The sequence below is a fragment of the Lepisma saccharinum genome, chromosome 2 (genome assembly GCF_977018435.1).
Source record: "Lepisma saccharinum chromosome 2, izLepSacc3.1, whole genome shotgun sequence".
In the NCBI taxonomy this organism is placed as follows: domain Eukaryota; kingdom Metazoa; phylum Arthropoda; class Insecta; order Zygentoma; family Lepismatidae; genus Lepisma; species Lepisma saccharinum.
The window spans coordinates 22,750,821-22,778,226 of NC_139230.1; the positions used below are offsets into that span (position 1 = coordinate 22,750,821).

At 35.4% G+C, this 27,406-nt stretch overlaps 1 protein-coding gene across 1 annotated transcript in view; it reads right to left on the reverse strand.

Moving 5' to 3' along the window:
• Positions 1 to 27,406, reverse strand: part of LOC145983950 (uncharacterized) — a 64,448-nt gene that overhangs the window by 13,083 nt on the left and 23,959 nt on the right. The window contains exons 6-11 of the mRNA XM_083117152.1: positions 25,663 to 25,817; positions 24,733 to 24,870; positions 17,390 to 17,525; positions 12,165 to 12,299; positions 10,873 to 11,130; positions 6,977 to 7,289 (exon numbers count right to left, since the gene is read on the reverse strand). Coding sequence (XP_082973278.1) covers positions 6,977 to 7,289; positions 10,873 to 11,130; positions 12,165 to 12,299; positions 17,390 to 17,525; positions 24,733 to 24,870; positions 25,663 to 25,817 — 1,135 coding nt within the window. The remainder of the gene's footprint in view (positions 1 to 6,976; positions 7,290 to 10,872; positions 11,131 to 12,164; positions 12,300 to 17,389; positions 17,526 to 24,732; positions 24,871 to 25,662; positions 25,818 to 27,406) is intronic.

Consider the following 27,406-nt stretch of genomic DNA (forward strand, 5'->3'; position numbering starts at 1 on the left):
TACATTGCCATGCAGACCAGTGGCGGAGAAAGCTGGGTAGGGAGGCATTTTTTTTATACTTGTCCTATGGTTTTTGTTCGTTTTCAAGAATGCATCCAGAACTGGTTGACCATTTTAGAAGTCAAAGGAAAGAAAGAGCGGTCCACTTCCACCCTTGCCTGTAATCAGCTTGTGTGTGCACACACGAGCAAGAAGTCAATCGGCATTGCCCCCCCCCTAAACGTTTGCTGAGAAGAAAAGAGGGAGAAGTCACTCTGCCAACGGAACACTTTTGGCAAATATTAGGACATCGGCACAGTCATGAAAATGTAGAAAGTGGTAAACGGGAGTTATGATGCAAGTAAGATCGAAGTGAACTTTTGCGGAAACCTGGATGAAAATGCATTAAGAGTGTTGACGATCTTTAGTTGGTCTATGTGGCTTTGATTATCTATAACAGTTTCACTTCTTTATGAAGTGTTACAGGGAACAAAGAATACGATTTCAATGAAAGCGATTACCAGAAGTTGTACGCTACAAAGTCGATTTAAAATAACATCCAAGCATATTCGATCTCTTCTCATGTATAAAAGAGCAAACGAAATCACAAAGGCAAAACAAGCCTGGCATGTTGCGTAGCAGCCGTCGGCTGCGGGTAACAGTGGTACGCTTGGGGGAGGGGAGGGCAGAGGTCAAGTGCTATTGGATATAACTGAAGCGTGGTCTGGTGTTTATTTTTAGATCAGACCCACTTGCGAGCGGTAGAGTGCTTCTGAAGGGAATGAGTGCAAAAAACGTATTTTTCACCCGATCTCTGATCATGGCCATGTCTAAGGCGAAAACAATTTTTGTGGAAGTTATTTCTCCCGCGAAAAATACCGCTTGATACGTCTCCCGTGTGATGGTAGGCGCGTGCTTGAATGCCGCCAGAATGGGAGCTCCTTTTCTCGATGTCGCAAAACTTTCCATTACTAAGTGACAACTCATGGAAAACGGCCATTTCACATTTAAAAGTTATTTTTTTAAATTATTATTGCTAAAGAAAGGCAATCTGTAGATATATACATGTTATACGCAGTGACATAGTGGAAAAAAAAATGTGTGATTTCATTTTGGCTGTCCGAATTATTCCGTGCATAATACGCACCACAGTTTTGAAGGGCAAAAATTTTGGAAAAAAGTGCGCATTATACACGCGTAAATACGGTACCTAAGTTTCAAACTAAACTTTGCATTGCATTAAAAAAATTAAATGTACAGTAGCAATAGTTTCTGAATGCATTATACTTTCACTTCATATCATTTTTTTTTTGAAGAATGTGTTTTTCCAAATGTGTGGCCTCTATTGTGTTAAAAAAAAAAAACTGAATAATTTTGTGAAAGAAATCAGTGATGCATTTCCAACTGATGGATCGATCTTGTTTTGAAAAGTGTGTGAAATATTGATGAACTGCACAAAAAAGTATCATGTTTAGTAGAAAGTACAAACCACGAAACTTAAATCTGCTCTTAGAGCATGATTTATAGATATATTTTATTTGGTAGCAAGTTTTAGTGCCTATTTTCTAGATATTAGTGCCTTTTTGCCTACCTATTTTGAATACTTTTAATACATTCAGTCTCTAAGTGATAATTTGACATAATCAAACACAACATTTTTATTCTTTTTTGTAGCTGATCAGTGGTGATTTATTCATTCTTACTTTTTGGAATTTTAACCAGTGTTAATTTTAACATCTCCAACCCTGCTTTGGCCAGTCAGCATACAAACGAGGATCAGTGTAGCACACGCACTGGGAGAACTGTATGTCAACAACCATTCAGGGTTTGACAGTAGCACATAAGCGGCACTGAAGGAGATTTTTCATTTTTTTTTTTCATTTTTCATTTCTTTTTGGGGGGGTTGATATTCGACAGCATCAATCCTTTGACAATGTGGAGCCTGGGCCACCGCAACAGAATCCTCCCTGGCAACCTACATACAATAATAGTGGCTACCTGACGAAATGGAGCCTGGGCCACTGATAATCCTCCCTGGCAACTTCATGTACATAGAGGTCCTTGTGACCGACAGACGAGGTGGAGCCTTGGCCACCGAGAATAATCCTCCAGGGCAACCATTTATAGACAATATACGTATATATATTATTAACTTACGTTTTGCGAGTATCGAGGTAACTCCTGCGACGTTTCGGGATGCAACTGCTCCCTTCCTCAGGCTGCTCACGTTGAACTCTCCATAGGTATAGGATATAGAATTGGTAAGAGGTGTGTGGTTAAAAAAACATTAAAAATCTAAAACCCATTACAGGTGCACGTCAAACTACCATGCCGTATTTCCCAATTAGACACTGTTCCTTGGAATGTTAAAACTTTAAAACTGTGAATAGCCATGGTCCACATGTGCTGCAATACTCCAATGTTTCCTCGTAGGGTGCAAGGTCGGGTGCTTCCCCTCTCTTTCCCCTCCACCGACCTCCTCCTCCATTCCGGTTCACGTCAAGTCCAGCGTGAATTCCTCTTCCAATTGAGCTTTGCGTGCTGTTTCCGGGGTTACGTTAAATCCTATTTTTACGTATTCCATCCCATTTCTTGAACATCTTCCCCCACATCTCATTGATATTCCCATCATCCCTGTTTAATTTATTCTCTCTTTCTTACATATATACGACCCTTCATATACATTCCTTCTTATAGGTTTTCCTCTTCCCTAAGCACTTTCCGTTAAGCGATTACATGGCCTTCGGCAAGGATATGTTCGGAGAGCCACGTCTTGGGGACCCCCTCCCTTATATCCCTGTCGTGCTCTCCCCACCGAACATTCATAGTTCTTCCTGTTTGGCCCACATATTCCTTGCCACATTGGCAAACTATTCCGTACACACCCTTCATCCCTCCTTCGTTTATTTCTTCCTCTTTTCTATCTTTCTTATACCCCGTGAAATGCTTCTCTAAAGTTTTTGGAGCTCGCATCCCACACCTTATGCCATATCCTCTTACAAGTATTTCGATTTTCTCTGATATTCCGGGAAAGTACAGAATGCCTACATATTTAAATTCCCCCTCTTCATCTCTAACTTCTTCTTCTTTTCCTTTTTAGTCTTTCTTCAGTTTATTCCTTTCCAATTCTCATTATCCATTCGATTTCTTTACGCAAATCAGCTTGGTTATTACATAATCTGTAAGCCCTCAGGTAGAAGTTTTGGAATAAAGTTTATTCTTTGTCCTGTTAGCGTGGGCCGGTTCTTTGTTGATATAAAGATCTCCCAATAATGCCTTATGATGAACCCGTGTAAATTTTCTTTCCCTCCAGGTCTAAGAAACTAATCTTATGGTCATCCATCTCTTCCTTACTGAATGTTATCCTTTCCTCTTGTTCCCCTAGGGTTTCATATAGTTTCTCCACATCCCCAATAACAAGAATATCGTCTACGTATCTGCCATAGAACTTAATTCCCCTGTTTATGAGGCTAAGTGCTGTCTTTTCAATATAGTGCATAAATATACTCGAGATTATTCCTGAGACTGGGTTCCCCATTGCTAGCCCTTCTTTTTGAATGTATATCCTCCCATTTCCCCAAAAATAGTTAAACCCCGTACACAGATTAAAATATCTAACATACTCCCATGCCTCGACGACATCTATTCCTTTACTCATTAACCATCTTTGTAATACGTCAGCTGCTTTGTCCCTAGGGACCCTGGGGTATAAATTTACGATGTCAAAGCTCACAATGCAATCGGAGTTATTAACTTCAAGCTTTTCGATCTCTTCTTGACATCCATGGAGTTCTTAATACTAAATTCTGTTTTCCCCCCACTCTCTTAATTCTTTCAACAGCATGGTAGTTTGACGTGCACCTGTAATGGGTTTTAAATTTTTAATGTTTTTTTTTTAACCACACACCTCTTACCAATCCCATACCTATGGAGAGTTCAATGTGGTTATGATTTATACATAACCTAAATGCAAGCAGCCTGAGGAAGGGAGCAGTTGCATCCCGAAACGTCGCAGGAGTTACCTTGATCCTCTCAAAACGTAAGTTAATAATAATATATATTAAACTTGTGAGTAATTCGCACAACTTTCATCATGAATTCATTTATAGACGCCATATGATTTAACAGACTACACGCTACCCTGAAGACGGAGGCAGATTCAGCCTCCAAAACGTTGGTATTTTAAGATTAACACAGTGGTCAAAAGTCCAAAAAGTAAGAATGAATAACATTTTTTATTATAAAAATAATCTTGCAATAATTTCAATGAAACGCAATAAGGTCTGAACATTGAGCACATTTTCAGCAAGAAGTTTAAAATTGCACAAGGTTTTAAATAAGAAATTATATCTTGGTAACTATCAATGCTAGCTCATTTTTTTTCAACTAATCTAGGCCTATGGCAGAAAAAAACAAATTTTAATTTACCAAATAGTAGAAGATGATGAAAGTAAAAAATATTTTTTTCAACAAAATTTGAAGTTCATTGGGCCCCCACTTAGGCAACGCCAGGATGTGAGGTTTCAAAATAGTACCTGAATATTGCCCGATGTGTGTTCCATTCTCATGTCAAGTATGGGCACTAGTGCTGATACTTTTGCAGAAATGAAATATTTTCTAATGTAAAGCCAATCTTTTTTTGATGGGAAGTTTAAAATTCTGCAAGGTTTTCGATAAAAATTTATGTCTAGGTAACTACATATGCTAGATTTACACAAGTTTTAGCTCATTTTGTTCAGTATAGATTAGGCTATGGTCGAAAAAGAACCAATTTTCATTTATCAAGTAGAAGATGATGAAATAAAAAATATTATTTTTTTATGAAATATGAACTCTGTTGGGCCTCTACATGATTTTCTTGCAGTGGGAAATTGCCTCCACCCGTCCAAATATAGCAGGAATGTTACTAATAACTAATTGAATTCCTCAAGGCTGGTGTAGCATTCAAAACATATATCTCCAAACATTACCTGAGTCACAGTATCATTCACAAGTAAAAAAAGATAAAACATTGTTAGTGACCTTACCTGAATGTAACATATGTGTCACATCTCAGCATTTAAGAGTTAAAGAGCAAAATATATTCACAGATAGATTGAAAAGGAAGTATGTTCCTCAAAAGTTCATTCAGCTGACTACAAAAGCATGTTCTTGTATCAACAATTAGTAAGCCCAAAATCAAGAATGCAATTACAAAATATAATTCCACAAGAGTGCAAAAGTAAAATCTTCAATTCATAATTTTAAATCTATGTTGGTACAAAAATTACCTTCTTTAAGTTAAATAATTAAAAAGTTACTAAATTCAAAGTCTAAGTTGATTATTTAAATCAACTTAGAATTTGTAACTTTATGCGAAATGGAATGGACACTGTATGTTCAAAAAGACACTGTATGTTCAAAATTCTAAACTAAAATAAAAAAGAATTCAAAAATTGAAAATTAAAAGGCACCAAGTATGGCATGTCTTCTTGCTTGTATCTTGAAATTATTTCTAAGAGCAATTATTTTTAAGACTGCTTTATGCATGGCTAGGATAATTGGGAGTGGACCTACAGTTTAAATTGGGATCTGTACCACTATGTACTTCCATCAGGTATCGATTACAAGATGATGACATTACAATGCAATGTGGAAGGTCTTTGCTTCTACGAGGGGAGAGTGAAAAGTTTTGAGCCTGACAGGGAATGGGTGTTTGAGCTACAGTTTCTCATTATGATTTCTCTACATAATCTCTATAATCACCCCCCAGATCAATGCACTTATGCATTCTGTGCTGCAATTTGTTTACAGCCATCTGGTAGAATGATTTGTCCCCGAGTCTCTCACCACTGAATGACCGCCTTCCTCTGTGTGGAAGTGACATCCTCAGAGTGAATTCTTTATAGAAGGAAAATATGAAAATCTGATGGGGGAATAAGGTGGATGGGGATGTGTGGTGAAGCCACACTCGACAAAAGCAGCCTGTGCAGTGAGATCTTGCTGACAGAGGTACCGAATCATGGCCCTGTCAGCCACTCTCTTCTCTGACACTTCATTCATTTTCAACCTGACAAAAAAATAGAAGAAAACATGTGAATTTCATAAAAGTTTGCACAGTGTGTCCTAAAACTCAAACTTTACATCCTCCAAAATTTTAACTACCTAGCATCACTCCTTCCATGTGAGGCTCAATCTTTTCACTCTCCTCTCGTACATGCTGCAACCTTCAGAATGCTTCAAACTTGAAAAAGTTCAACTACGCTAATTTTTCAATGACAATTCAAAACAGTTGGTTGAGTAGATAAGGTAAAGGTAAAGTTCCCCGTGCATATAGCACCATGCCAAAAAGGCACATTTAGGAGATGTGGGGGTAGGGCCCCACATATTCTCGATCTTGACCACTTTGGATGACCTACTGACTAGACCACCATGAGACTCTGCAGTTGAGTAGGTACACATTAAAATAAAACAAGTACCCTCTCACCAAGGAATGCTGCAGAAAAGAAAGTAAAAATCAACAAAACAAAATTGCTGGAATTTAATGATCAGAAAGTGAAATATGTATATCAACATCTTCGTGATATTCATGCAGAGAACATTATTGATTATTAAAGCAGCATAAGGGCCTCCCCCATGGCGCAGTGGTAGCATCATTGCCTTGTAATCAAGGGGTCCCGGGTACGATACCCAGTGGAGGCACAAGTGGTTCGGATCTCACTTTAAACTGTAGGTCCAGTCCCGATTAGCCTTACTGTGCATAAAGTGGACTTAAAACACCAACTCAAATCAAATTAAAGCAGCATAACCCCAATTTTACATAACCACATTTTACATTTTCCCACAATCTTCATGATTCCAACGGAGCATAATGTTATAAAATTTTCCCAGATTTTACACTTTCCTGCATTACACTTTGGTTCCCTGAGATAACGCAAAATTAAGATTACACTGAATTTACCATTCCACCAACATCTGTATGCCACAGGAAGAAATACAGACTAACAGATATAAATACCTGGTATTGTAGTCCAGAATTGGATTTTCTGGCTTTACTAAAGCTTCATACACTGATTTAAAGTCCTCGTCTATTACAGTCACCCTTGTCAGTTCACTTCCAGCTGTAGTATATGACATTTCACAGTCAAGAGCATAAACACCATAACAAACATTGGGAGCAGCTTCTTTAGGAAGAGTTTTAACGAAGCCCCTCAAATTCTCTGGGTCAAAATTGTCAGACACATGGTACGATGCAACACAGCATCCTGTTTGAGCATCATTGTCGCCATCAGCATCGCAGCAACTGTATATACCAACGTATCCCTGTTTAACTGGAAAAAAAGCATAGATACAAAAATCACATCCTATACTAGTAAACCTGAAAGCATACATTGGAAAACCATCAGTGTCACAAATGTGAGTCATCAAATTCATGCACATATAACAGTTTTCCATTCTTATATGACATTTTTGCATAACATATGACAGCTTTTGTCAATGTCTTTAGTTACAGTCAACATTTGGCATCACATGCACATCATACAATGATATCTTTTGGGGGGAGGGGCCCGAGGTAAAATTTGTGGAAATAGGGAAACAAAACTGTATTAATCATAACTGACCCCAGGGCAGCATAGCGTTACCACAAAATGATGGAAATAAAAAAATCTTAAATACAGGGTCTCTGAGAAAAAATGGTGAGGTTTGGTGAGGATATTGTGGAAGATAGATTATACAGTATACCTTGCAAGTATATATATATATATAGGTGTCCCACTATTAGGTTCAGCAAATCAGTTTCTCTACACATGCAATGCACAGTCAGGAAGACAGCGCCATGAGACAGTGATTGAGGAGACTATGTGCTCGAGATAATTATTTGTTCCCTCAGATTGACAAAATGAAAGCCATGTTTAAGGTCATCTTGCAACAAGATGGGGCATCATCTTACTTGTGTGTTGTATGATAAACATTCACTTTCCAAAGAGACAGATCTGAAGAAAAGGACTCATTCCATGTGGTTACATTAAGCAGCATAAAAATTCATAATGTGGACTACCTAAAAGCTATAATCAGCGCAGCAACTGACAGTGTTACTTGGAGCATTCTTGCTCGAGTGTACACTGAAATTGAATTTCATTATGGCAATTATGGCATGTGCTTTGTTATCAATGGTGTCCATATTAAAAGTTAGTACCTTAAGAATGCTATCCAGAATGTATTTCAGTTAATGGACAATTTGTTTAACTCTCTCAGAGTTGCTGAACCTCATAAAACAACTTTCACTGTATACCGTGTAATGTATCTTTCACATTAACCTCACTAAACCTATGTTTGCCTCTTCCAGTTAATTAGGTCTGCAGGATACAAATCATCACCACTTATAACTAGACCTCCGATTTTAGGTTTTTAATTTATTTTTTCCTTTACAGGTACGTAAGAAATAATACATTATGTCAGCCTTTCATTTAAAAATGCAACAACTGATGAAGTTTTATAGTGCTTAAAAAAACTATTTTGCTTGTTAGAACTTATTTTAGGTTTATGCACCTAAATCAAGCCTCTTTTTAAGGTTTTTATATTTTTTTATATTTACAGGATTTTTATGTCACACACAGGCATTTGTTTGTTTGGTCACGAAAAAATTCAATGACGAACGTGCTTGAAACGTACTCTCTCTTGATTTCCCTTCCTTCAAGTCCATGGTGATTTTTCAAAGCTCTAAACAAAGCAAAATATCTGATGGCACTGTTACCTGTACAATCCAAACTGGACTGATCTGTGTGGTCTTGCTCACTTTCCCGTCACTTTGGTGCTTTGTCGCATTCACACCTGGAAAACTAACATTTCAGCATTTACGTTTGCACCACTGACTATGGTTTGTGTTGAAAGATTATTTTCAGCATATAAGATGATCCTCACAGACGCTAGCAAATTTCCATTGGTAAGTTCTGCATCGCCCTAGGGTTAGGCAACACACATAACGTTATGCAAGATAGTGCGTATTTCAGGATATAGGTGTCCTATTTTCATTGCCGGTGACTATACCTAATCAGTATTTTTCAGGAATTTTGAACTATTTTAAGTCTTTTTGAACCTACTTCAGGACTTTTTGAGCCTAACATAAGATTTTTAGGATTTTTAGAATCTATCTAAGGTTTTTTGAAACCTATTTTAGGATTTTTAGAGCATATTTTAGGAACCTAAAAGAATACTTTTTAGAACCTAAAAATCCAAGGTCTACTTATAATGCAAAACTGAACAAGCAATAAAAGTTCCTCACTATTAGGGATTGCATTGTTAGGAAAAAGTTGTTTTTTTGCTTCTTCTTTCTTGGTAAATATATTATATAATTTGTGTCTCCAATGAAAACTTATAACGTTCTTTTGTCTCTAACAAATTTAAAAAATGAATAACCTGAAAGTGTAGAACAATTATTATTTTTTTTTAAAACAGTTAAGTCCCTGTAGTTGAAAAATCATAAAAATAGAACAGCAGTTTAGGATCAGGCAGATAGGATATTATGTTACTCACTGTGAAAGGGATAAAGGCAATAATATATTAGTAGGATTGGACAGATTAATTGGTACTCTATCAGGATTGCCCAATATAGGCATATTGGTGTATCGGTTTATTGGTAAAATTACAGATTATTTTACTGATCTGATATATCTATAAATATCTTATTATTTAGGGCCAAATTCTGCAATTCCATTATTATTTTTATGGATAATCTCCAGGCCTTACTGTTTAAAGAAGTAAATGTCTAAATATGCAACTTCTTTTGCACTGCAGTCACCTGGAAACAAATATTTATTAAGGAGGTCAATGAACCATTCAGGTTCTTCAAGCATCATTTGGAATTTTATATCGGATTGGAAGAATATTGGTTATCAGTCAATTATATATCGGTACTTTATAGGTATCTGTCAAAATTTTACATCGGCCCATCTCTAATAATTAGTAACAACTGCTGCATGTTTCAGCTGAGATTTTCTTGTCTGTATGATCCCATTTGTAGATTAAAATAGAAGGTAAAGGAGGAGACATTAAAAACTAACGAAAGTTTTCAATCAACAAAAATAAATGACAATCACCTCCCCTCGCCCCACTTTCCTTTGACATTTAAGACTTAGTTATCACTGCTAGAGCCAACATTTAAAGCTAACAATAAGCCTTCAATGAACTTCTTCATGAATTTTGCAAGTATAAATTTCTTACGTACATCAGAACCAAATTTTGTGTTCGCAGATTTTACATTTTCCTGCACAGTCCCCGTGGAGGAAAATGTTACAAAATTTTCCTATATTTTACATTTTGTTGCATTTTAAGATTTCTCACCTTGGTCCCTGAAAAATGTACCATCGAGGTTCCGCTATATTGGCCATTGTTGCCTTGCATCTTTCTGTTTTATTTTTCTCAGAACTCATTGACAAGATTGGTGTGCACATCCAGGGGTTGTTCAAAATAAAATTTTCACCTGGACAAATTTCTGGCATCTCCCTCTTGCTTTCCACCCTGATTCCCCTTCTTTCCCCTCTCCCAATAAATACTTAATGATGTTACATATTTGGGGTTTTATTTGCAAAAATAATAGAATTATTTTTAAAATACTTCAAGTGTTACTGTTAAAGAACATGTTTATTGTACGTATTTATTTAATACCTACACAATGATATCAAAATTACAGTAGTAATCCCTTAACTTACACTGCTACATGATTTTGCAATATACTTATTATATTATGCAGCAGTAACTTCAATTAATTCTAAGCCCCGCGACAGGTTAAGTTTGAAGCAGATTTTATGTATTAGTCCACTCGAGAATACATTACAAAAAAAAATAATTAAAATACATAAAAATAACTCCTCAACATTACAAAAATTGAGCAAAAAATTTTTAACTTTATTTTACCTCTTTTCTTATATTTACGGCCCCAATGGTATATGCAGTTTTCTTCCTTCACAGCACAGCCTTTGTCATTTACTCTATAATGTTTTCCACACCGAGAACATATTCTCTCAATTGGACTTGGTGAAATTTGCGGTTTGTAATAAATCCCAGCCACTACAGCTCGGCCTTTTTCTTCTGGATGAGGCAATGGAAATCCATTTAGTTTAAGCTGTTCTTCATCCAAAATGTACCTGGAAAGCTCATCGTACAAAGCTTGCCCTATTGTAGAAAACAAAAGTATGTGGTAGTTAAAGAGGAATAACTATTTCATGAGCAATATTTAACAAAATGAGCACCACTCTACAAATAGTTCATATTAGTAATACACAAGGATGGAGGCAATTTCTATATAGAAAGTATAGTAAAATAACAATGTCGGTCAATTTTTCTTCTAAATTTCTTGATTATAATTTTCAATGAAAATATTACCAATACCAATAATGAAAAGTTCAAAGATTTAATATAAAATGTAAACATTTTACTTAGAATCTGAATTATGTATTCTTCTTCGCAGTAAATGTTTTCCCTACAATGCTTAAGTTGACACTCGGACAATGTTTTCTTGGAACAATGTCAAACTGGCAAATTTAAATTAAAACAAAAACCATTAGAAATGCATTGCGTTGCAATGTTTATTTGTACTTAGTTAATGATAGTTTTCTTCAGAAAAAAAACATTCAAAAAAGCATTTAAAAAATGTAATGAAATTTTATTTTCATAAGGACTACAACAAAGACATTTTTTTAAAAAGATTAAATAATAAATCAGTAAAATCAATATCAGCAAATTTACCAAGCAACTGATGTAATAATACACAAATTACTGGCCATGTAATTGGTAGCCACTTAATTATAAATTTTTTAGGAGGCCTCCTCAATGGCATTATATTAACACCATCACCTTTTAATCAAGGGAGGCACACAGTGGTTGAGATCTCACTTTATACTGTGGGATTCAGTCCCGATTAGCCTATTGATGTATAAAGTGAACTTAAAACAAAAACTCAACAATATTTTTAACAGTTTTTAGAGGTCTGAGACTTTAAAACTTAAAATGCAGGAGAGCGTAAAATCAGGGTTCCATTTTAAATGTCAAACATTTAAATATTGTGTGGGTTTAGAATTTAATTATGGTACTAGAAAATAATAAAATGACAATACTGCCAGCTTGTACAGTCACGGACAATTCTGGGTTGTAATGTAATATCGTTTTAAGGTCACAAGTGAAAAAAGTAATGATTTAAGCTTGCTTACCTTTCAGCTTTTCCGAGATTGTTTTCCTCTGTTTCACTATGCTCCAGGTACCCCTTGTACCTTCTTTTCCAGCTAAAACTGATGTATGAGATATGACTCGCTTCGACATGGTTGCATACCCAGGAGTAAAAGACTCTGGAGACAAAAGATATCATCATTAGCAAATAAATTTTCATTCATTTGACACTAAAGTTGATTTGTAAAAGTAGATTTTGTGATTCAATGACAGCTCTTTTAATTTTTTAAAAACATTATTATATATTAATATTTGTATTTCAAGTAAAGTGTGATACCTGAATGTTAAGAGATAATGGTTCTTTATTTGCATGCAGTCTTTATTTGCTGTTGTCCATTATGAAGTTAACCCTATTCTAACACTACATTAGAAGATGGAATTAGTAACTTAAAGGGAGCATAACGTAGTGAAGAATCCTGGGGGCGAGTAGAGAAGTGGTTAGCACACTAAGGGGCTGTTCATTAACATACGATTAAGGTTCAAGTTAGTATGTAACTGGAAGTGTGGTGCTGATTATCTTAACTTCTATCATCCAGATCAGGGGTTTCCAACTGGCGGCCCGCGGGCCGCATGCGGCCCCTGTTGCCTTTTTCTGCGGCCCGCGAAGCCAGTTCGCAAAATACATTAATTTTATTTATTTTTATTAAAATACATTCTTTTTTTACTGAAGGAACGGATGCTCTTTGAAGAAAGACAATATCACAGGTAGAATTGATTTTGCAGTCAATAATGATCATCAGAAGAATCTAAAGTGACATAACTTTCTCTTCATTCCATCCCTTCGCTATGTGGAATGAACTCGCCTGCTTTCGCGAAGGCTTCACTCTTTGTGTTCAGAAACAAACTGCAGAGCGGCGCTATAGAGATCTGTTTTACTACGCAGGAAGTACGAAGAGATTTCCAGTGTTCCAACTCGGATTGTACTGTGATTGATTGTTAAAGTTTGTTCAAATATCGAAATGAGCAATATCTCCTAAAATCATAAGATTGAAAATTAAAATAGCTTCTCTCCAACTTAAATTGCGTGATTTGCAAGGCGATGTGTTCCTTCAAACTAGGCAAGAAAAGGGGCCCGAGTTTTTCAAATACCTTTCAAGAGAACGCTTTCCAAACCTTCGTAGTTTTGGGCAAAGAATGACATTGATGTTCGGCAGCACATACACGTGTGAAAGTGTTTTTTCTTCAATGAAGTTCATCAAGAACCGCTACAGAAGCAGACTGGCAGATTCTTTACTGCTTCACCTTCTGAGACTTTCAAATACAACTTTAATAAAAGAAGCAGATCGGGCTCAATTTTCACATTGAACACTTACTATGAAGGATTCTTATTTGTAGGGTGTGTCTTTAATTTCTTTCAATTCATCAATAAGAATTGGGTTTTTGTGAAATAAATTGTAATTATACAATTTTGATTTGTAATTCCATTGTTTTATTGCCTCATTTTAGAAATTTAGGTCATGCGAAAGTACTACATTTTCAGTTCAGTACTTACAATTTTTGTAATTTTTAATCCCCCACCCCCCAAAAAAATGCGGCCCGCCTATCAACTGCTGGATATAATTTTGGCCCTCGGACCTTTTGAAGTTGGAAACCACTGATCCAGATTGTCAAAATTTAAATCCCCACATGTATACCTGTCAAGGACAGATGATTGATATTTCAACCAGCAGTGTGCAGCAGCAATTAATGTGTCATTTCTTGAAAACTACACATGATATTTCAGTTCTGTCTTTTCTTATCTTTAGTATACATATGAAGGCATGACATACTCGAATTACAAAACAATATATCCATTGTTACTACTATTAACAAGTGAAGTTTGAAAAAGTCCATAATTTCCCTTCATTTCCCTTTGTTACCATCATATTATTATGGGATAGATTTTCAAAAGTACTTAAAAAATACTGCATTTTTTAAAAATTAAATTCTACAAAAAAATGAGTTAACAGCAACATTTTAAGCAACGTCCGACAATTAAGGATTCAGGGGGGATGCAGGGGCAAAGCCTGTGAGGAATTTTCGCAACAAACTATTTTCGAAATAAAATCGTCGCTCAAATCAGTCACAATGCACTTTGCTTTGCACTCCATTACGAGCGTGCATAAAAGTTGTTTGTTTTGAAGTGTAGTTCAACAAGCAGTCATTAGATAGCAGCTCTATACGGCCACCTAGATTTGTGAAGACAGAACTTCGATACGCATTACAAGATGAAGAACGCCAGATACGAGAGCAAGACACACAAGGAACATGCAAGTGATACGTTACAGTTGACATGTGTGAATGCAGTGAACTTAAAATTCCAGCGATGCAGTGGAGTAACAGGAACATTCGTGCAGACGTATGCACATAATGATGGAGAAGTGATATCAACATTTTGGTGTATTGATTTACGTACGACGGAAGTTACTTTCAATAAACGCCCAAATCAGAGATGTCATTTTCTACTTCATAGTATCCTGAGCTGGAAAGTTTCATGAGGATGGGAATATGCTACCCTGAGAATGTTAAAACTTTCTTGTTGAGTCGTCTAAGAAACTATTTTCGATCGACAGACGAAGACTCTTCTACAAAAGTGAATCTACCTTCTTATTAATGTGCAGAAGTCTTTAATCAAGTCGCATGGGAGATTTGACAATGTGGTAACCAATGGGAATAGAACAGGTATGTGCAGTGATAACTTGCGTGTCTAGAGAATTTGATCATGTCCTATACAACTGAACTTCAGCAAGTAAAATAGTGTTAAAAATAGCAAATATCTTTCCTTCTTTGAATTAAACTCTGTGCATTTATTACGATTATGCATAAAAATAAAAAGGAATTATGCACACGAACATAGACACCTATGTATGACTCATGGTGAAAATTCGTGAATACGTAATGTTAATTGAAAAGTGGTAAAGTTTACGAAAATTGGAAACCATATCAGTTTGAATCAAATTACTCTCTCGAACATTAAAACGATCATGCATAAACTGTAAATGAAATTATGTTAATTAGTTTAAAAATATGTGGAAGAGAATAAAGAAGTTAAGATTTCTATTGTGGCACTCCACAATTTATGATGTCACTGTTACTCGTAAGATTCCATGCGAATAACAGAAAATGAAATATTTTTTAAGTACCCAACCATTCATAATAACCTAATTAATGTAAAATATATCCTCGCAAAGCATCTTGTCGAGTCGGTTGAATTATATTTACTCATAGGTAAAGAAAGCTTTAAGATAAATGTTCATGTAGTTTAACGTACTTAGGACGCATCATTTTTATGTGCGTAAAAATGTAGATTGACCTAGTAAGTAAATAAAAAGAGAAAGTATGCATAAAAGGCAAATAATTGTCATATATTCATTGGCAGAATATTTCTTGTGAAAATAAGTTTTAAGTTGTTCTTGTTCCGTTGTTTATTATTAAGATTGTTGAAACGGAAATTCTTTATTCAAAATATTTCCCTGCAGAAGCACATTTGAAATGTTTAGGAAAACTTAATTGGCGATTTATTATTGACCTTGTTACTTGTTGTTAAAAGTGTTGAAAACATATTCTTGAACTAAAGCAAAACTTGAATAAATCAATGCCACTGTTAATCCAATCCTCTGTATTACCTATTATTGAACTATGAGTTGTAGTAAGAAAGAATTAGAAACTTAAAATTTTGATATATGGTGTTGGGAGTAGCAGTAGCTAAGTAGAATCAAATGGTATGTTGGGTTTCTTTGAATGTTCATTTTTGGAAAATGCGATATTGTACCATAAAAGCACACTGTAGTAGGTGTTGTTTCGAATTATGTAAACTTCTTGTACTTCAGATTCTATACGGTCTGTATATAGATATTCCTTGAGTATCTTGAAGTGTCACATAACCTCGTGACGTTAGCTTCAAATATGAAAACTATTGTACGCTTTGCATGTTGAGAATAACTTATGTCCTGGACTCTCTTACCTTCCAAATTTTATGAACCAAGCAGAACGTCACAAGCCCTGATTGTCACAATTTACCCCAACCATGTGTTAGCACACCACAGCAGTTGTGCCATTTCTTGAAAACTAAACTATATAAATTGGTATAAAAGAAGGCAGTTTTTTTCCATCTAAGCAGGGAAATTAAGCAGCATGGTTGCCAGATTTCACTTGGTGAGGTTGTGTTGGAGAATGATATCTGGGCAGCAGACCTCCGAGGTCCAACATCGACGAAGTGGGTTTTCATTGCATGATACATGGTCAGCACATCAAGTCCTATAACCATCGTTTCTTGGCATTTGAGACTGGAGTTTGCTATTGTTTCATTCAGATCCTCTTGATACTGGGTCGACAATGAACGGACCACATGTATCAAAGGTGAGTGCTAACCACCTGGCTATGAGGGAGCTCCCAAAATGTTATTTATTTATTTAGCCCTATTTGTAACTATTTAAACTTTGTTAAACTCAGCTGAAGTACTCTCGATACCATCCTGTTGAAATTAAAACATTATTACCATACTATACATTTCAAGAATCTACGTACATAAAATATCTCAAACTTGATTTTGAGGTAAAAATTGAGAGGAAGATTTTTTTTAAAAAAAAATACAGATCTTTAATATTGTGATACTGTAATCACATGAAAGAACGTAAATAACATATAACATATTAAAGTAAACCTTGTGTTAGACTGGCATGACCACATTGCAATGCAATACTGTAAATAGCAAGAACTAGTGACAAATATTATAAATTACTGAGAGCATTGGTTTGTCCTGGGTTTATAAATACACACTCAGCAACGGCTTAGGACATATATTTTTCAAGTGACACAAGAAAGCACTGAATATTTCCCATTTGGAGTACTTTTGAAAGATTGCATTATTGTGAGACTCAAGGCACATAGCATTCTAAATTTGAGCCTGATTTATACGAGTATCAGAAGCAATGTTTTGCATCACAAACCAGTCCATGTAAATACATGCCATACTAATTGCTGCAGTATAAAACAAAAATGGATAAATGCTGTCAAACTCTGCATGTAGATAATATTTTGATGTTGAAGTTACATTTCAAAACTTAACTGACTCCAGTAAATCTTGCATTTAATGAACAATGTTCAGCTTTTGCCTGCACATTTCTCTGCCATTAATGGATATAAGATGTAGCTGCCATCTTCCATCCTTATTAAGTAATACAATCAGTTAAAAATTATGGCACAAGATATACAAGTATTCCATACTTACCAGCTCCAACCTGCAAATTTGAAGCAATCACAGATTCTGCCTCCTTTCTCAGCCTACTAATTAAATTTGCTACCACATTAAGATACACAACTTTGCTGGATGACCTAATGAAACAGCATCTTTCTTCTTCAACAGCCTGAAAGTAAATTGACATTTCATCAAAAATACAGTTGTCAAGAGAGAAAATTTTACAAACTTCAAAACAAATACAGAGGGGCTTCACCGATGGTGTAGTGGTAACGACATCACCTTTTAATCAAGGGGTACCAGGTTCAATACACAGTGCATGCACATAGTGGTGTAGATCAGAGAGCTGCACATCGGCCAGAATCGCTTACTAGGCCCACCTTGCTAGCAAGCGGGCGAGTAAAACTATAGACCTGGGATTTGACCCGTCAAGCATCAAAAGCCCCCAGGTAACTGGAAGGCCTTGCAAGACAAACCTCACTTCTCTTCAGCGAACGCTCATTCCGGTTTTGCACCGTCTCCAGATACATGAGTCACGCAGTCACCATTGCCAACTTTTAGATTCTAAACTGGTCAAGGAGCACTTAAAATGTTCATCATTTTTATCAAATTGAAATTGCAGACAGAAAACATTTGTATCACTCACACCCAGAGGCAGCGATTGGGTTCCGAAACTATGAGGCCAAGGTGCAAATGTGTGTGTGGGGGGGGGGGGGAGGACAGTTTAATTCCCCTTGGTACATGAGGTTAGCATGGTGCAAAATTGGCAAAAAGTGGGGTCGGCAACTGCACCCTCTTAGCCCTGCCCCTAATCGCCGCCACTATGGATGCCTGTAAAGGAGTACGAACCAAGTTTCGCAAAAAGTGTCATCGTAAATATTCTGGAACTTTGTGTGACTAGTGGTTGTTCTACATTATACTTTTTTGGGGGGTGCTCCCCTGTGGCGCAGTGGTAGTGCCGTTGCCTTGTAATCAAGGGGTCCCAGGTTCAATACCCGGTGGAGGCACATGGTGGTTCAGAACCCACTTTAAACTATAGGTCCAGTCCCGATTAGCCTTACTGTGCATAAATTGACCAAATAAATTAATCAATCAATCAAACCGATTTTCTCTGATGTAATTTTGCCTATCCAATATCTGAATTACTTGCTCAAGATCCCCCTCCCCCCCTGAACACTAAGGCATGGTCCATAAAATGGAACATGAAATCAGAATTTGCATTATAAAAGGTTTTTGAATATTGTCATCTCTTTCAACAAATCATCGTTCGCTCATGTTATTGCTAATTATCTAGTTCTACAGACTGCATTGATAGTAATACGATGACAAATATAATTGTTAGCTTGTATCTTCATATGGGTGCAAATAGCAGGCAATGCTATTTACACATTTCAACAAACAAAAAACGTAAAAATTAAACCAAGAGATGATTTACGATTTCAAGACCAGAAAAGTGACATAAAATGAACAAGACACACAAACCTATTTCAAGACCTTCAAAACAAATTTGGAAAATATGTGGTAGTTGGTTTGACATAATAATGAAACTAATTTTGTGGTAGTTGGTTTGACATAATAATGAAACTAATTTGAGAAGTTACAAAATCTTAGGTACAGTGGCATAGCAACATACCGCGAGGCCCTGGGCGAGATTAGAATGCACGGCCCCATTCATTCTTAAGTTTGAAATATCGATGTGAATCGATACACAGTCATCAAGCAAATGTCAGCAAATTATCATATTTATATAATAGCCTATAATAATAATTAATTTCTGATGAAAATTATATTTAATAGTATGCAACAGAGAAATTTACACTTGGCAGAGCTACAGTAACACGCTCCTGTATTTTTCATTAGCCAAAGTAGTAGTAATAGTACATTTTTAAGATGTTCTTTAGGCAGTAAGACAACTGAAATATCCTTAAATGTGCTAAACTTTTTTTAAAAAAAAATCAGAAATACAAACTAGGAATCTTTAAATATAACCTATATATTATTTAATGTTTCCTCATTTCAAAGTTTGTAGAATGTAAATGTCACAAACAATGCCTTAAGTAGAAAATATCGAAGGATGCACATAAAATGTCAGTGCTTGACAGAGCGGGGTGGAAGGGGCTGCGCTAAACACCAATCCTGTCTAGGGGCCCAAAGTATCTACCAACAAGCTCTTCGAAACAATCGGTTTCAACATCAACAAATCTTAAAACGATAGTCATTTGCCCCATAAGTGTGAAATCTTTGGTGTAATCAATTGATACAGCTAATTTGACTTTTTTAATTAGCAATTTTGACTTTGTTGCACATTAATTGTACCAGTTAACTTTGAATTTTAAGACTTAGATGATAATAATAATTGTGAATCTCATTTTGTTGTAACGTCTTAATGTTAATGTAATATTAAATATTTGACACAGTGGCATAACAAAATCGTAGAGTACGCATCCGCAAAAAAACAAATTTCGGTCCCTCAAGTACAGTCAGATTCTTCCAGGAAATTTATGTAATTACTTAGAATGGCTGGTTGTGGCTACACTTATATTAATAATTATACAAATCGATGCTCTACATCTGAATTTTCACATATTACAACATATCTTTCTTTGACATTTATGTATTCAAAAGAAGAAAATACAAATACTTACTTATCCCCTCCCCCGGCCCTCTTAATAGCTGGGTGCATAAAAATAATGATTTTTATTTATAATTTTTTATATTTTTTATTTAAATATATATTTTTTTGGCACCGTACACATATACATATTTTTTATATAGAAAGGCTTTTTCTTATAAACGGCCCTGTAAAATATTTGAACAGTTTGATTAAAGCAAATAACAAATTACATGTAAATATGCATTTCTCTGTTTCTGGAACTGAACATAATGAACCTAATATGAAAATGTTTGTTGAGTGTATTAATGAAACTATTATAATTTCAGTAACTTTTCTTACAGTGAAAATAATAAATTCTGGATGTACTTTATAATTTTAACTTAAAATAATTTTTACAGTCTTTGCAGCCAAATTTTAGCATTTTTAATGATAGGTAGCCAAATATCAGCTGCCATATTTATTTAGAGTTTAATTAAAATGACACTATTTATGGTTTAACATGATTAGTATTTTGTATATTATTCTATTTAACAGGTGTGCTATTTTTGCTTATAAAAATTATTGAATTTTAAATCAAGGGAAATTTAAGTGTTTTTTTTTCAGATGACATATTACATTTACTTTCGTATGAGCTTCACCCCATCAGTACATACATTTTGTTTCCTTTATTTCCTTTCTTAGAGTATAATAAACACCATTAAATGATTACAACATTACTTTTACAAAAAGTTATTCTGATATCTACAAATTCCTTGTGTACATTATTCTGTAATTTTATTTAAAGTGATTTCAATAAGTGATTTTTTTAAAATAGAATTCCTCAATTTAAATTTTGATTTAAATCAACCGGATTTAAATCGAACCACCTTGCTTAGCAGAAAGCTGACTTCTGGGCAGCGAATGACACTTTTACATTAGATCTTACCCTTTCTCGTTCAAGAGCGAGATCTTTTGTAAAATTGCTTATCTGCCTTCTGTAATTGGAGGATTTACCTCTGTTGAGGCAGTAATTGAATAAATAAATTACTGATTCCGCTATATTTGAGCTGAATCATACCATTCGACACTACCTTCCAGAAATTTTTCCTAAGTTTCAATTTTGAGAAAGATAGTTCTTTTTTCGTGGTTGTTACTTGAAGAGTAGGAAACAAACATTTGATTGATTGATTGATTTAATTTATTTTACTTCGCGTTTTGTGCCTCTTGGCTAATTTGCAAAGATGGGGATGAGTGATGAAATGATGAAATTGATTTATGGACATTCACAAACAACCAAGCCCAACCAGGATTCGAACCCGGGACCCTTGGAGGAAACAAACAGAAGGAGGTGGTACAAGATACAGAGAACACTGGAAGCCAGTGTAGAGCTATCAAGGAGAAGAAAATTTACCAAAGCACTTGGTTTCAGATTTAAGCACATTCCTGAAACGTAGAACTTGATCAGGAAATTTGGGAAAATAAATCATCTTCGTGCCCGTTACAGGGGGCAACAGCTGCATCTGAAGTTGCAGGAAGGAAGGAAGAACTGATAATATTATCCATACCCTTCTTCAGTTAAAACACCGGAAGCATTTAAATGCCCCATACTTTGCTCCGTGACAGTTTGAGGTGCTTTATCATTATCATATTTCCGGGTCTTGTGAAGGTCTCTGGTGTGGATCCCACTTTAAACTGTAGGTCCAGTCCCAATTATCCAATGAATTAATTATTATAAATTAATAGAACAACCAAAAACACCTTCACAGAAAAGTGAGTACTAAGTTTTTCTGTATTCATTACTATAGTGTCTCTCATTTTCCAAAATATGAATACAATTCTAAGATTCCCAGATATTACATTTTAGAGTAGTGACATCTGCTGCTAAGTTTCTCTGTATTTACGAATTGTAGATTTATAAATCATGTCTTGTTTTCTTCAGCATAATCAGGCTTGTCATGCTTATGAAGGACCCACATATTTTCAGTAATTAGAAGATATTACAAAACAATATATTTTCACAAAAAAGGAATTCTGCCCACACCTTTATTACCAAAAAACTGAGATGGGACAAATTAACAGATACACCAAAAAACAAAGTTTATTTTTCAGATACATTAATTAAGGAAGTTAATGAACAACTCATGTTTTTTTTTAATTGTAATTTTACATTGGGTCAGTATATTGATTGCCAGTATTGGTAAATTTATTTGTAGTGTTACTTTATCAGTGTCAGCATAAATTTCATACCAGTCCATCCTACTATATATACGAGGGCCACTATTTATATTTTGAGCCTTGGCAACACTGATTGAAGTTAGGCATTATTTGACGTTTGCACAGAATCGTCTGGCATTATTGACCATAAAGTACTTCAAATGTATTGTCAATAGCTTGATTTGTGTTGCCTTGGAGATTGCACGACAACAATAAAATGGAATTAACTCGAGAACATTTTCGTGCGATGATTTTTTACGATTTTCGACGTGGATTATCAAGACAAGAATGCATCGATCAACTTACTTCCACATTTGGCGATGAAGCCCATCCTTTGCCACTGTGAAACGCTGGTATAACGAATTTAATCGTGGCCGCCATTCGCTCACCGACGAGATTCACGAAGGTCGTCCCAAATCAGTTGTTGTTCAAGAAAACATTGATGCTGTGCAAAAACCTAATACTGCAAGATCGTCATGTGACATACTGTGAGATTGAGGCAACGATAGGCATCATATATAAAATATTACATGATCATTTAGCTGTGAGAAAGGTATGTTCTCGTTGGATCCCACACAATTTGACAAAAACTAAAAAAGACGCTCGCGTCAATTGGTGCAAACAAATGCTCAATAAATACAATCGTGGTGCTTCAAAAGATGTATATAAGATTGTAACAGGTGACAAATCATGGATATATGCATATGAGCCGGAACGTAAACAGCAGTCGACTGTATTGGTGTTTCAAGATGAACCCAATCCAACAAAAGTTGTTCGCGCTCGAAGCACATCGAAACAAATGGTCGCCTGTTTTTTCGGGAAAACTGGTCATGTGGCAACTGTGCCTTTAGAGGAACGTAGAACGGTCAACTCTGAATGGTACACAACAATTTGTTTGCCAGAGGTCTTCGGTCAAATATGGAAAACAAACAAACGCCGTCGGATCATTCTTCATCAAGACAATGCCAGCTGTCACACATCTCGTCTAACAACCGACTTTATGAACAGTCAAAAAATCGAATTGATGGGTCATCCACTGTACAGTCCTGATTTGGCACCCAATGACTTCTTCTTGTTCTCGAATGTCAAGAATAAATTGCGTGGACAACGATTTTCGCTGGCGGAAGATGCTGTTGATGCGTTCAAAAACCATATTATGGAGGTGTCTCAAGAAGATTGGAAAAACTGCTTTGACAAATGGTTCGAACGAATGCAAAAGTGTATTGACCATAAAGGAGAATACTTCGAAAAACAATAAAGCAGTTTTCAATGCCAAATTCCTGTTTTTTCATTGTTAGGCTCAAAATATAAATAGTGACCCTCGTACACTGTAAAGAATACATACATCTCCACTAGAACTGAAAATAGTTTAAAGCAAAGAAAACATATAACAGAGAGAATGTTAAAGTCAGAAAGTGACTTTTAGTACTACTACTGTTGTTGTGAGAATGTTAGTCAGAAAGTGATTTTTTAGTACTACTATTGTAACTGATACACACAAAAAAATATTGAGTATAAACTAGGGATGAGACAGATTAATTGGTACTCTATCGGTATCGGCCAATATAGGCATATCGTTGTATCGGTTTATTGGTAAAATTACCGATTATTTTACTGATTCAATATATCTATAGGTATCTTATAATTTATTGCAAAATTATGCAATTTTGTTATAATTTTTATGGATAATCTCCATGCCCTACTTTTTAAAAAAAAAGTAAATATCTAAATATGCAACTTCTTTTGCATTGCAGTCACCTGGAAACTCCCATTTATTAAGGTTAATGAACCATTCAGGTTCTTCATGCAACATTTAGGATTTTATATTGGATCTGTAGAATATCGGTTATCGGTAGGTGCATGCATATTTCGTTTTTGACGAAAAAACGAAATTTGAAAAAACACATTGTAGTGTTAATTTTTCATGTTTTTGAAAGGTGTGAGATGCATTTTGGGACCATGTTTTGTCACGAAATAATGCGAAATGAACAGCAAAAAGCGAAATTAACTCTTAAACACAAAATTTACCATTTATATACCGACGCGACACTTTCTGAAGTCTGAAGAATCCTGTGAGTTATGCAATTCCCGGAAAATTGATTAATTCTGCTGTTAATATTGGAGAAGCAAAAATGGACTTCTTTACACAGAAATAAACTTAATACTCTTATAACTACATAAATGTGCTATTAGAAGTGAAATGTTAATTCTGTGGAATAAGTGTAGTTTTTAAATCAAATTTAGGATTATATTCACAATTTTTAAACCAAAATGTCTTTTTATATACCACTTTTCATCCAATTTTTCACTGCTATAACACCGATATTTCATTTTATTTACCACTTTTGAACCCGAAATTAACTCCATTTTTATACCGAAAATTTGCTTTTTTATTTACCAAAAATATGTGCCTCTAGTTATCGGTATCCATAAATTTTGTATTTGTACTTTATCGGTATTGGCAATAATTTCATATCAACCAATCCCTAGTATAAACCAAACAGACGTGTTTTAAACCACAAACAATATTTTTCTTCAATATTTCTTTTTTCCATTCAACCCTGCTTACCTTATCATAGGCTTCCTTGTCAGTCTCACAAATCTTAAGGCACTCATCTATAATAGTGTTAAGGTATCGTTGTCTCACGTTTGTGGGTATTTTAGTAGCACCTGGTTCTACAGATATCACTGGACGTTTCAGAACTTCCTGTTCAAAGACAAAAAAAGGCAACTTTCAACAATAACAAGCTTCATTTGGGATTTGATTGGGTGCTCCATGAAAAATTTAAGTGATGGTAGTGTTTAAATTATGATGAAAACGCCTTTCAGATCTACATAACAGTCAAAGCTAACCACACAAAGATTCATGTGAATGCTCCAGAAGAATTCTAAACATATGTAATTTTTCAGAATTTGGAACATCGTAGCTTTTTTCAAATTCTGGAAATTGCCTCACTCTGCATGAAAGCAGAGAAGAGTTACAGCTCAAGCTTTAGCACTTTACTGCCATGCCAAACAAAATTATATGTTTACTGATGGAAGTAAATGAGTAAATTCAAGAACATTTTAGCAAGCTGACAATGAAGGGAATTTGAGACCCATCTCCTTTGCAAGTAGAATACTAAAATACACCAAAACACATTATGACACCTTTAGTTAGTTTTTACTTATTGACATCCCTCTGAATACAATAGCTTCTTGAATAAAATAAGAAAATGGAATTCAACATATCAGTCAGATGACCAGAAAGGTTACATTGTAGCTCATACATCAACACCGTACTTGACACTAAAGACTTGTAATAATAGTACAGGTGAAGATTTATAGAAGTTACTGGTTACTGCTTTTAGTGACATTCTGGTATTGTAAACTGACAAGACAAAATTTCATGCTTCTCTGTGCTGTTTAAATTTTTTGCAATCACTAGTCACCCAGAGACATGCATGGCATGACTGTAACAGTAATGACTACAGCACAGGCCATTTTATGTAGTACTTACTTGGCATGGTACATGCGCAACTCTCTGCTTGCCTTTAGGAGCAGACTGTGGTACAGTAACAGTTTTTAAACTTCTTTCCGCTAGCTGCTGCTGCATCCTAGACTTAGCACTGAGCAATAAGGAAACATTTGGGACATGAGCTATGCGAACCTTGCCTGTGAAAATAAAAATAATTATTGGTGCGTTCCAAGGTATTTCAAATCAAATCAATTGCACTATACTTTAGACTGACAAAATTTTACTCCAAAGCATCAAGTTCTGAACCATTTCCATTGTAAGTAGAGCAAGTAACCATGAAGGCACACACGGAATGTGCAGGTAAGTTTCTACACATTCTTGATCAGGGTCATAGTGAATGCGGTGTCATCAGGATTATGTTCCGGTAATACTGATCAAAAGTGCTATTAAAAATGATAAATATCGAATAAAGTACTGTACTGTACTGGTCTAATAAAGAAAGATTACAAATATATATTGTAAACTTGAGCTCAATTTAAATTTACAGTAGGAATTGAAGCTTTTTGATATGGCTCATACAAATGCTTCGGGTGATCAGCCAAGTTAGATCAAGTTTATATCTAACATTTTGAGAAATGACATGGCTCTCATTTCAGAGAATTATAATAATAGAGTACATGGTGTGGAAATATATGCATGCTATGGATATTCAGGAAGGTGCACGTGATTGGCCCACCCAAATACTGGATTCTCATTGGCTGAATTCACTATCTGTAGTGAGGTCTGTGATATAGTCACCTCAAATAATGCTACATGGATACATGTGGATAGTTTCACGTCTATTTTTTTAAAAAAATGTTTGAATATTATATCACATTTTGCTTTCTCTTTAAAAATGCAGTTCTCTCACATTTTGCAAGCAAAACTTCTTTATGAACAGATCAAAATCCTCTGGTCATAAGATTGGACTTTTTTATACTTGCACCTATGTGGGGGGGAATTTGCCTGCCCTACACTACTGGGATGCTCACAAAATTTTGCAATTGTATTTCTCTTATTTTATGTTGCTTTCCTGCCATTTTCAGGTAATAATGAAGATGAATGGTGATTAAATGAAATTGAGAAGTGGCACAAAGGTACATCACATCCATGCTCATGCCACGACAGCCTGAAATCTTGCATGGTGAAACTGTAGCTCAAACCACACAATATGATCAGCCACCAAAACTGGGCCAAAATGATGATGTTTGTTCAGGATTATAAAAACAATTTTGGGAGCTAACTGAAAATAAGAAATGGCAGACTCAAGTAAAGAATGAGATAAAAGTAGTGATATGACTCCATGTGCTGATCACACATCGCCCAGTGAAAAAACATTTTGACCACAATGATGAGGATCCACTCGGATGGTAAAATTCAGAAAGGACAATCAAGACACTCTTGGCCTCTCGTTTTGCAGTATTCTCCATATTCAACATGCATATAATGGTACACCTGTGATGCTCACATCAACTACGAAACAAAAGGTGTAAAAGCTCCCATTCTTAAAGTTTACGGGAGGTTTTGCAAGTTTCCATCCCACACAAATATATAAAATCACTTCACACCAAATATACACTGAAAAAAAGAGAAAGAAGATAAACACGAAATATACATTGTTCACTGAACACCCCCCACCCCCAACCGCCTCCCACTGAAATATTACTTTCAACCACAATCAACATTCTCCTCTTATTAATAGTACAATAAGGTTTCCTTACAATATGGTAGAGGAGCAAGTTTCACA